The following is a 12,306-nucleotide window of genomic DNA, read 5'->3' as shown; positions in this document are numbered from 1 at the left end:
AAAAAAAGATTGCAGAATTTTTTACATCCCTGTTGGTTAACATTTATTCTTTGCCAAGATAATTCATCCACCTGACAGGTGTGGCATATCAAGAAGCTGACTGAACAGCATGATCATTACACAGGTGCACCTTGTGCTGGGGACAATAAAAGGCCACTCTAAAATGTGCAGTTTTATCACAACACAATGCCACAGATGTCTCAAGTTTTGAGGGAGTGTGCAATTGGTATGCTGACTGCAGGAATATCCACTGGAGCTGTTACCAGATAATTGAATGTTCAATTCTCTACCAGAAGCCGCCTCCAACGTCGTTTTAGAGAATTTGGCAGTACATCCAACTGGCCTCACAACCACAGACCACATATAACGCCGCCAGCCAAGGACCTCCACATCGTCTGAGACCAGCCACCCGACTTGTATTTCTCTTTGTAATGAAGCCCTTTTGTGGGGAAAACCTCATTCTGATTGGCTGGGCCTGGCTCCGCAATGGGTGGGCGTATGCCCTCCAGGGCCCACCAATGGCTGCGCCCCTGCCCAGTCATGTAAAGTCCATAGATTAGTGCCTAATTTATTTATTTACAATGACTGACTTATATGAACTGTAAATCGTTGAAATTGTTGTTTATATTTTGGTTCAGTATACACACACGTGCATTCGTTAAGTATTCAGACCCCTTCACCTTTTCCAAATGTTGTTATATTTCAGCATTATTCTAAAATTGATTCAATTGTTTTCCCCCCCAATGTAAACAATGGAGCAAATGCATCACATCCAAATATCACTGTACTATCTGTAGTGCTGGAGGAATGACACACCCAGATAAACACACAGTCAGAGTTTAAAAAAGGACCATTTAAACACATGGAATCTGATCTACTCTATATTCAAACTGACAGACTCCATATTCACTTCATGTTTTCTCGTAAAAACATACAAATATATGTTTAAGACTACTTTGTACAATTCAATATGGTATAAACAAGTAAACACATTCTCAGTCAACAATATAAATTGGAGCACTGAGTATGTTCTCTAATGAATTTTAAGTCAATGTGATGTGAAACATGAATTTACACACGAGGAGAAGTAATTATTCTCCCGTGTGGATTCTCACATGACGTTTAAGTGACCGTGATGAGTAATATGTCTTCCCACAGTCTGAGCATTTGCAAGGGTTCTCCCCTGTGTGCAGTCTCATGTGTTCTTTCAGCTTTTCTGAATGGTTAAAACGCTTTCCGCAGTGGGAGCAGCGGTAAGGCTTTTCCCCTGTGTGTATTTGCTTATGAGCGTTCAGCTTTCCTGACTCTCTGAAACTCTTTCCACAATGGGAGCAGTGGTAAGGCTTCTCCCCTGTGTGTATTCGCTCATGAGATTTCATGTTTCCTAACTTGTTAAAACTCTTTCCACACTGGGCGCAATGGTGTGGCTTCGCTCCTGTGTGTATCCTCTCATGTCTTTTCAGGCTTCCTAATTTGGTAAACCTAGTTCCACACTGGGAGCAGTGGTAAGGCAACTCCCCTGTGTGTATTCGCTCATGAGCTTTCAGGCTTCCTAACTGGTTAAAACTCTTTCCACATTGGGAGCAGAGGTGTCGTCTTGCTGGTTTGGACATCTTTGGTTCCTCGAAGTTTGGTTTTCCTCCTGCCAAAGACAGTGTTTATTTAAAGAGAGACCTGAATGAAACCTCTTCATGATAATGCTGCCTTGTATGAGGTGTCATGACCGTACCGATTATCTCTCACCCCCAACTTAGGAGAGATCTAGGGGTATGAAGATGTGGGGGGTTTTTGACCCCTCACACCCATTGTAAATCTTAGGCAACAGACAAAATTCTTTTGTCCTCTCACTATGGAGAACCGGCCTCAGAACATTAAACATGGAATAAATGGACTTTGGAACAATGGTTTCCGTCAGCCACAATGGTGGTAATGACGATAGATGGAATATGAAAATTTATGTCATTTTTGTTTTGTTATTAAAGGTTAAAGGACGACGTCATTATGAAAACATTGTAACTTTAAGAGTTTTCCTAGTATATGCTTGATGTTTATACATTGTACGTTGTGTGGAAAATGTTCAAATCAAAGAGAATGTTTTGGTAAAGATGAAATGTGAAGTTAGTTGTCTAAAATTGGATTTGAGTAAAATCTAGACCTTGCCTCATAACTTGGTAGGCCCAGAGAATTGCCCTAAAGGCGGTTACGCCCACATCTGACCCGAGGGTATAAGACATGTGAGTTAAGAATTAACATATCAGACTAAGTGACCCGAGCTGCAGCAAAGGTCTGAGTAGTCAACGAACCCAAAACGCAACACGAGGTTGAAGACAAAGGAATCCTTTTCTTCTCATGCTATGGATGAATAGCTGCGTCTAAGCGGGTGAATTCAAGCCGGACCACCCGGTCTCCACCCACCATCGAATCGTGGTATCTACACTGTTTTCATTCCTACGCTGTGAGCCCTGAGCTACAGGGCTGGCTGTCCTCAGAAGAACCCTTTCAGAACAAGGGTGAGGAATCAGACCACTAAGCAAAAAGGACACTGACATCGTGAGGACAACCAGAGAGTTGCACCAGAGAAGTGCATCATTTCTTGAAGCCTAAACGGCCCACGCGGAGAGACCCACAGCGGAGACATTCAACACGTAATTACATCATTATATTCTGACCCATAAGAGCGGCAGTTCGGGGCAAGGCTAGGGTTAAAATAAGCATAGCTGACAAATGCACCCAAATGTATATTTCTCTCGTGTACTTTCTCTTTTTCTCTCTTTTAAATCCCCATTTTGGGTAACACGCGTCAGAGTGTGTTGGCCCGTTGTACTAAGTTCTAATCAACAGCCTAGACGGTGTTTTTGTTTATGCATATATTTTATTATCATTTTAGATTTCTAGTAAATAAATAATCAACTAAAATTGGTGTGGTACGAACTCATTGGTGGGACTCGGGTTTGTGCAGATTCCCGGATTATGCGACGTTCAAAATGAGACTGTAGAGGAAATTGATTAATTAGCGACTGTTGTAAAATCGATGTTCTGATATTCTTTGAGGTAATTTGGGAAATAGAAACTCAATAAAACTAATTTTCCCATGGTGCCCAGGTTAATGAGTTAATAATTGATTATAATCTGATTCATTTAATCACGCAATTATAAACCGTTAATCATTCGATGAGCAGCAGTCGTCACATTAACATTAACTAATACAACGTCACAACATATTGGCACCCCGTGGGAGGCATCGAAGATAAAACTATGGCCGCACTTTTGGGTTAATTCCATACCAATTGTGTAGCAAGATACATATATACCATTAATAGCTATAGGCAGGACTGGTGTGGGAGAAGCGTGTGTGTGTCGTTCCATTTCACCCAGATACTGATCGGGAGAGAACCACCCCTGTGGTACATCTGACGAAAGCCAGTGTGTCGGAGGGTCTACTGAATGCTACGAGCTAGGGCATATGTACCAGCCGATGCAGACATTCTGAGAATAATACTAGTGGCCCAACTAGTAGGTCACTTTCAGGAGTGATCTGACTCGGTCATAAGCAATTCCTAGAGCAGAGGACATATGAGCCAGCCATTACGGAAATTTGAGTAGGTATATTCGTTTGACCGAAGCGAAGCCGTTATCTTTCTACCTCTCGCATTTGGTCACGTGAAGAGTTTAAGGGTTGAACGTGAGACGTCACCTAGTAAACCCGTTCCCTTGTTGGGGGGACTTCCCTTGCGCCGCGAAGTGGAAACCCCGCGCAAGGAAAGCTAAGCATTGCGCCAGATGCTAAGGGTTGAACGTGAGACGTCACCTAGTAAACCCGTTCCCTTGTTGGGGGGACTTCCCTTGCGCCGCGAAGTGGAAACCCCGCGCAAGGAAAGCTAAGCATTGCGCCAGATGCTAAGCTAACAAAGGGGAGCAGCCATTTTTGTTTTCCCCTTTGTTCATAGTGAATTCCCGCGCCGGGTGGGAATCATGTGAGATCTCTGCTTGCGCTATCAGTAACCTCTGGCGAAGAATCGGCAGTCATTTTTCATGAAATAATTCAGGTTACGCTGCAGGATATAAATCCAGTCTCAACTGATTGGATATCATTGTCTCATTCAATTTAATACATACATTAAATTGATACACTACCTTTCCAGGTTGGTTATTGGAATAATACACAAACTAATGTCTTCTAACCAATGAGACATAGTAAACTTTTCAACGTTAATGAAGCAATACAGACCACATTGAAGTGTCTGGAGTTTAGTTTGTGTGTTCTACAGTCTTGTAAAGATAGGGGGGGTTGACTGGGACAGGCAATGTAACATCCATAATGTTTTAAGGAAAAGGTTTTGTAAAACAAGCACCTTACATCAGATCATCTTGAAACTTTCTCTCTAAAGCTAACTTTCATCAAGGTCTTATATGGTCTATTGGTTTCTCTCTTCATTGGCAGAATCCTTTTTCAGTGTTATATTCATAACATCCATATCCACCAGTCTATCTTCCTGTCAACTAACAGAACTCTGCTGGTTGTCCTGGTAACAGATACCAGTCTATCTTCCTGTCAACTAACAGAACTCTGCTGGTTGTCCTGGTAACAGATACCAGTCTATCTTCATGTCAACAGAACTCTGCTGGTTGTCCTGGTAACAGATACCAGTCTATCTTCCTGTCAACTAACAGAACTCTGCTGGTTGTCCTGGTAACAGATACCAGTCTATCTTCCTGTCAACTAACAGAACTCTGCTGGTTGTCCTGGTAACAGATACCAGTCTATCTTCCTGTCAACTAACATAACTCTGCTGGTTGTCCTGGTAACAGATACCAGTGGGCAGATCTATTGTATTTGTTCAAACTAAACTACAGCACTTACTTTGATGTGTCAAATCTGATCCTTTCTTCTCTCCTCCTCCTCTCACAGTTCCACTCAGCCCCGTTGTTTTCCTGCAGTCCACCAGCTGCACAGACAACCTCTTTATACCCAGCAGTGAGGCGCTACCGGGAGAAGCACGACATGGGGACTCCAGGAGGGAGGAAGGGCTAGCGTTGTCCTGGTAACCATAAAGAGGGGACACAGACACATATCATTATGGATGCTGATGTCACTGTTGTCATGAAGTGCTTTACAGAAACCCAGCCCAGACCCCGATAGAGCAAGCTGTATGCTAGACCAGACCAAGCTGTACCATCTGGTGTTCTGATCTGGAGAGACTCTTCTCTGCCTCGTCAGCATCAGGATGTTGTTGAGGCTCCCCAGAGGATCCACAATAGTCATGTCTCTCTCCTGTGTGAATGACAACATCAAACAGACGGTAAACTTATGAACTTCTATTATAATCATAGGGTCTTACAAGAGGCATTAATCTCTCTAAACAGCCTAAAATGCAAATGTTGAAGGGTCGTTCCACTAAATGGGTGCCTTTTGCATCCCTTTGATATTTTAAGTATAAATTATGCTCCAACATTGCATTTTAAAAGCCTGTTATACTAGTTACATGGATAAATTACATGGATAATTTAATAAATCTATTTTAAAAGTCCCCAAAATATATGTACCATCGGCAGATTAAAACTAACAAAGGCAGATGGCCCCTTTAACAATTCCTACAGTACTGAACAACATATTCAAGTGTAGAACTTCAGTAGAATGCCCCTTTAAAACCCCACATTAGTTAAACAACGGCATAGTGTGTGACTCTGTTTTTAAGACAGTACTCACTGGAGTTAATCTGATATTCTGTCTCCTCCTCTTTCACTCCCAAGACGTCTTCCTCCTTCACCTTTATTGAGATAGCATCCTCTTCCTCTCTAAAAGGTTCTTCCTCTGTTTCCTCTATAACATCCTCTTCTTCTTTCACGACAATGTTCAGCCTCAGAGCTTCATTCTGCATACAGCAGACCTCTTCTTTAACGGGGGATGAGTAGTTTAGTGAGCTCATGGTCTGGGATGTTAGAATTAGCGACTAGCCTAACGCTAGGCTCAGTATCAATGTTTAACAACTTTGCAAATTGAACAAGCAAATTAGGTTAAAGTTAACCAGTTGATACGTCAACAGAACTGCGTTTACAACACTGTGATTAGCTAATGTACATTAACATGGTCTAAAGCGTCAATCTTTCAGTTTTATGTTGGCTAGCAAGCTACCGAGGCGGTTGAAAGAGTAGCCGTGTTGTTGTTCCTGAAGAAGCGTCCCGTCCAGTAAATTACACGTCACGCAAGAAGCATCAATTGAAAGACGCACTTCGCCATCTGCTGGCTTGAGTGGGTAACGCAGTTTGGAAACAATAGTTACTACACTTTCTGTATTGGAAAACAACGTCATAATAATTTAACAATAAGCATATATTTTGTAAATGATGAATACATACTTCTATTCATTTTTCACATTAGTTTTTATCTAGATGTGACGGTACTATTTCCTTAAAGCTACGCTCTTTAAGACATTTTAGGCCTTGAGACAAATGAGACATGGATTGTGTATGTGTGCCATTCAGAGGGTGAATGGGGAAGACAAAATAGTTAAGAGCCTTTAAACAGGGTATGGTATTAGGTCCCAGGCGCCGGTTTGTGTCAAGAACTGCAACGCTGCTGGGGTTTTCCAGCTCAACCATTTCCCATGTGTATCAAGAATCATCCAACACCCAAACAGTGCCGTTTAAGATGAGGCAGAACTATTTGTTTTTTCATGAGCATGGCCTTAATTCTATTACAGCATATTAGATGACTGTCATTCATATTCCATTCACCCTGTTCAATGTAACAGCAATAGGTTTCGGCTACTACATGATACTATAATTTTCCCTATACCCATCATGAGATTGCTACAACCTAGCCTATGACTGAAAGTTTAGAACGTAGGTGCACACAGGTCGAGATAGGTTTTTTAGGTGACAGACAGTGACACATGGACAGACAGTCGTGAAGACATCACCAACTAATTATCATGGTCCAAACACACCAAGACAGTCGTGAAGAGGGCACAACAACAAGTTTTCCACCTCGGGAGACTGAAAAGATTTGGCATGGGTCCCCAGATCCTCAAAAAGTTCTACAGCTGCACCATCAAGAGCATCCTGGCCGGTTGCATCACCGCCTGGTATGGCAACTGCTCGGCATCTGACCGTAATGCACTACAGAGGGTAGTGAACATCACTGGGGCCAAGCTTCCTGCCTTCCAGGACTTATATAAAGAAAGACCCAAAAATTGTCAGTCACCCAAGTCATAGACTGTTTTCTCTGCTCCCGCACGTCAAGCGGTACCGGAGCACCAAGTCTAGAACCAAAAGGCTCCTTAACAGCTTCTACCCCCATAAGCCATAAGTCTGCTGAACAATTAATCAAATGGCCCCCTGGACTATTTACATTGACCCCACCTCCATTTGTTTTGTACACTGCTGCTACTTGCTGTTTATTATCTATGAAATGTCACTTCACCCCGACCTACATGTACAAATTACCTCAACTAACCTGTACCCCCGCACATTGACTCGGTACCAGTACCCCCTGTATATAGCCTTGTTATTGTTATTTTATTGTGTTACGTTTTATTATTTTTTACTTTTGGTCATTTGCTCATTTTCTTAACTCTTCTTGAACTGTACTGTTAGTTAAGGGCTTTTAAGTAAGCAAGTCACTGTAAGGTCTACACTTGTTGTATTCGGCACATTTGACAAATAAAGTTTGATTATATTTGACAAATTCAGGTATGTTTATCCCGTTTTTTTCTGTTTAAGAAACGTTTGTCTCTAGAGAGTTGAAAACAGCAGGTTTGGGACAGGTAGCACGTCCGGTGAACAGGTCAGGGTTCCATAGCCGCAGGCAGAACAGTTGAAACTGGAGCAGCAGCACGGCCATCTGGACTGGGGACAGCAAGGAGTCATCATGCCAGGTAGTCCTGAGGCATGGTCCTAGGGCTCAGGTCCTCCGAGAGAGAGAAAGAAAGAAAGAGAGAAAGAAAGAGAGAATTTGAGAGAGCATACTTAAATTCACACAGGACACCGGATAAGACAGGAGAAATACTCCAGATATAACAGACTGACCCCAGCCCCCCGACACATAAACTACTGCAGCATAAATACTGGAGGCTGAGACAGGAGGGGTCAGGAGACACTGTGGCCCCATCCGATGATACCCCCGGACAGGGCCAAACAGGCAGGATATAACCCCACCCACTTTGCCAAAGCACAGCCCTCACACCACTAGAGTGATACCTTCAACCACCAACTTACCATCCTGAGACAAGGCCGAGTATAGCCCACAAAGATCTTCGCCATGGCACAACCCAATGGGGGGTGCCAACCCATGAATACGGCTGCACAGTATTGTCTCTTCTCGATGGCGGTTATGATATCGTTTAGTACCTTGAGCGGGGTTGAGGTGCACCCATGACCAGCTCGGAAACCATATTGCACAGTGGAGAAGGTTCATGCTGAAAGAGCTCTGATAGGTTGGAGGATGTCCTCCGGAAGTTGTCATAATTACTGTTTAAATCTATGGAAGCCTTGAGAACCATGACCCTCCTAGGTTTTGTATTGAAGTCAATGTACCCAGAGGAGGACGCAAAATATATGTTTTATTCAATTATTTGGTGATGTGATTATATTTAGTATAGTTTTATCCAAAAATGATTTTATTTTAATGTTTTACCAATTTATTTTCTTCTGAAACTCACTGAAAATCCCTTCCCACAATTATGTCATGTTGGCTCGATGTCCTTTGGGTGCAGTGGAGGCTTCTCAGAGGAGGAAGGGGAAGACAATCCTTCTCTGAGCAGCCTCCACTGCACCCAAAGGACATCCAGCCAACATGACACAATTGTGGGAAGCATTGGAGTCAACATGTGCCAGCATCCCTGTGGAAGGCTTTGGACACTTTGAAGAGTTCATGCCCCGACAAATTGAGGCTCTTCTGAGGGAAAAGGAGGAGGTTCCTAGTCCATATTAGGATGTTTATTTCTCTCCAAACGTTTGGTATGATCAGTGTATATATATATATATAAAGAAAATATTGCATGACCAAAAGCACAATTCTATTTTTGTAAAAATGAGACAAGTGTACGAGCATATGTGTGACCTCTCATGAACTTTAAGTAGCCTGTATTTGATGTTATATACTCCTTTCGAGACAGGATTGTGTCACGGCCCAGATCTGGAGAAGTGGACCAAAACATTTCTGCAGCATTGAAGGTCCCCATCATCTTAAAAGGAAGAAGTTTGAAACCACCAAGACCCTTCCTACTGCTGGCTGCCCGGCCAAACTGAACAATCGGGGGAGAAGGGCCTTGGTCAGGGAGGTGACCAAGAACCCAATGGTCACTCTGACAGAGCTCCTCTGTGGAGATGGGAGAACCTTCCAGAAGGACAACCATCTCTGCATCACTCCACCAAGCAGGACGTTATGGTAGAGTTGCCAGACGGAAGCCACTCCTCAGTAAAAGGCACATGAAAGCCAGCTTGGAGTTTGCCAAAAGGCACCTAAAGGACTATCAGACCATGAGTAACACAATTCTCTGGTCTGATGAATGCCAAGGGTCACGTCTGGAGGAAACCTGGCACCATTCCTACGGTGAAGCATGGGGTTGGCAGCATCATGCTGTGGGGATGTTTTTCAGCGACATGGACTGGGAGACTCGTCAGGTTCGAGGGAAAGATGAACAGAGCAAAATACAGAGAGATAATTTTTGAAAACTTGCTCCAGAGCACTCAGGACCTCAGACTGGGGCAAAGGTTAACCTTCCAATAGGACAACGACCCTACGCACAAAGCCAAGACAACGCAGGAGTGGCTTTGGGAGATGTCTCTGAATGTCCTTGAGGGGCCCAGCCAGAGCCTGGATTTGAACCCGATTTAACATCTCTGGAGAGACCTGAAAATAGCTTTGTAGTGACACTCCCCATCCAACCTGACAGAGTTTGAGAGGATCTGCAGAGAAGAATGGGAGAAACATGAGGCTCCTGCTGCTGCTGTCCTCAAGGGCAAATTGACAGATTTTTTACCTAGTTGTCTTTGGGATTCAAACCAGAGATCTTTCGGTTACTGGCCCAACACTAGTAACCGCTAGGCTACCTGCAGCAGGAGCCCCATGTTGACAGGAGAGCCCACCTTTATTTTTCCCTCATTATGAACATTCATATTGGTCAACAGTCAACCTATTGTGTGTATTGAACATTCATATTGGACTGTAGCAGCTAGCTAACTGGCTACCGATCAACCTATTGTGTTCATTGAATATTCATATTGGACTGTAGCAGCTAGCTATCTGGCTACTGATCAACCTATTGTGTGTATTGAACATTCATATTGGATTGTAGCAGCTAGCTAACTGACTACTGATCAACCTATTGTGTGTATTGAACATTCATATTGGCCTGTAGCAGCTAACTAACTGGCTACTGATCAACCTAGTGTGTGTATTGAATATTCATATTGGACTGTAGCAGCTAGCTATCTGGCTAACGATCAACCTATTGTATGTATTGAACATTCATATTGGACTGTAGCAGCTAGCTAACTGGCTACTGATCAACCTATTGTGTGTATTGAACATTCATATTGGACTGTCTTACCTGTAGAGTAGCACCACCACCCATCAGCCCATTCTCTTCTTGACGTCAAAGCTGCAGTGTATTGTTGGTATAGTTTTTGATGAATAATAATTCAAATTGTGAAGATAGAAGTGTACAATTTATATATATATTTAATCAACTTTAAGATACTGTTTGCCTCTATGCAGATGTAGAAGCTGAATAGGAATATACATTATCAATAAATAGTTGATTGTTCTTTTTTCACATCATACTAAGAATACTGAGCCACAACCTGTAAATGTGACCATATTATTCCTTTAAAGCCCCTCTGTCAGATATAAATCATCAGAGTGGGAAACCAACTGACATGGAAACAATGGAGCAAATGGATCACTATCAGAGTGTATTATGACATCAGATAGAACTACTCAGACATTCTAAATATCACTTGATTATCAGAGGGGTGTATTATGACATCAGATAGAACTACTCAGACATTCCAAATCAGGCTTCATCCATATCATGAAGGTGGATATTGATCCAACCAATTCAAAAGTAATGACCGGGCTGACGAAAACAGGATATACCTGTACACTTTTATTAATGCAGACAGACAATTTGTTAGTTTGTTTGACATGGTGGGGTCTTTTTGTGTCAGTAAAAATGTATGAGCAAGAAATGGCGGTGGAAACTAATTTATCCACAAATATTTATATATTAACCATCACATCTTATTTAACTTGGAGTCACGTGATGATATGTTGTGTGGTCCTCCCTCTACGACTTGGGAAACCATGCAGTTTATTAGGCTACAGACAAAATAAGTTATGATCTTCACAGGGTGGTGAAACTGCATGTGATGAGCTTGATGCTCCTTTCCAATACATTTTGTTGGTCTTATTCTGGTGACATGATGATTGATGCTTGGCTGCCATTTGACAAATAAAATAATATCGCTCTTATCCATAATAATCTCATCATGTAGGTAGCCTACCAACACTGTATATGTGAGCTGCAGGCTACAGTGCACGGGACAAGAGCACGTTTTCTATTTTACACAAGTTTTTAAAACCATCAGGAGAGTTGAAAATGTGATGGAAACCAATTTAACTTGTATTTTTCATTCTGTACATGGGAATTTAACAGCAAACGTTATTTTTCTTGTGCACTACGTCATAACGCAACGCCTTTAATCCGCAATAAGTCTGTTTGATGCAAACATTTCTGATGGGAAAATGTGTATATTGTTTTATGCAGATTTGAGAATATTCACATGGAAATCTGGTGCAAATTACATGGAAACTTAGCTACTAAGGTGGATATTGATCCAACACCTGCTACTTATTCAAACCAGCCCACTGGGCACAGACGTGTTGAACGTCTAGTTTCTATTTACATTTCTTTGAGTCGTCAACAAAAGTGGATTCAACATTAAATCAACACAAAATGTCACCTGTCATTGGATTTAGGTTGCCAGTTCGGTGAAAAATAAAAAATACCTGATGTTCATGGCTTTTTACAAATCCAATCAGTTTCCCACATTGATCAAACATCATCACATGGATTTGTTTTGTTGAAATGACGTGGAAACAACGTTTATTCAACCAGTGGGTTGCTTGTAAATGCCCCCAGGAAAGTAAAACGAAGAACTCTTCACTGAGACAATGATAAACAGCAATCAGTGGGAGAGTTGTGGTGGATATTATAAAATAAGGATCTGCTGGAGTCCAAGTCAAACCAAGATTCTTTATTTCTGAGCTCAGAGAGAATAACAGAGTTACACAGCGCAGTG

General features: G+C 42.2%; 1 protein-coding gene across 1 annotated transcript; it reads right to left on the bottom strand.

Moving 5' to 3' along the window:
• Positions 1–964: 964 nt before the first annotated feature.
• On the bottom strand, positions 965–5,215 carry LOC120041406 (zinc finger protein 2-like). The gene is made up of 3 exons (XM_038986362.1): positions 5,175–5,215; positions 4,862–5,039; positions 965–1,642 (listed from the first exon to the last, which is right to left on the bottom strand). The coding sequence occupies exons 1-3, from the start codon at positions 5,175–5,177 to the stop codon at positions 1,092–1,094; spliced, it is 732 nt and encodes a 243-aa protein (XP_038842290.1). The 5' UTR covers positions 5,178–5,215; the 3' UTR covers positions 965–1,091.
• Between the last annotated feature and the right edge of the window lie 7,091 nt (positions 5,216–12,306).

Source organism: Salvelinus namaycush, unplaced genomic scaffold (assembly GCF_016432855.1).
Source record: "Salvelinus namaycush isolate Seneca unplaced genomic scaffold, SaNama_1.0 Scaffold46, whole genome shotgun sequence".
In the NCBI taxonomy this organism is placed as follows: Eukaryota; Metazoa; Chordata; class Actinopteri; order Salmoniformes; family Salmonidae; genus Salvelinus; species Salvelinus namaycush.
Note: the sequence above shows the minus strand (reverse complement) of the source record. Positions and strands in the feature narration are given on the sequence as shown.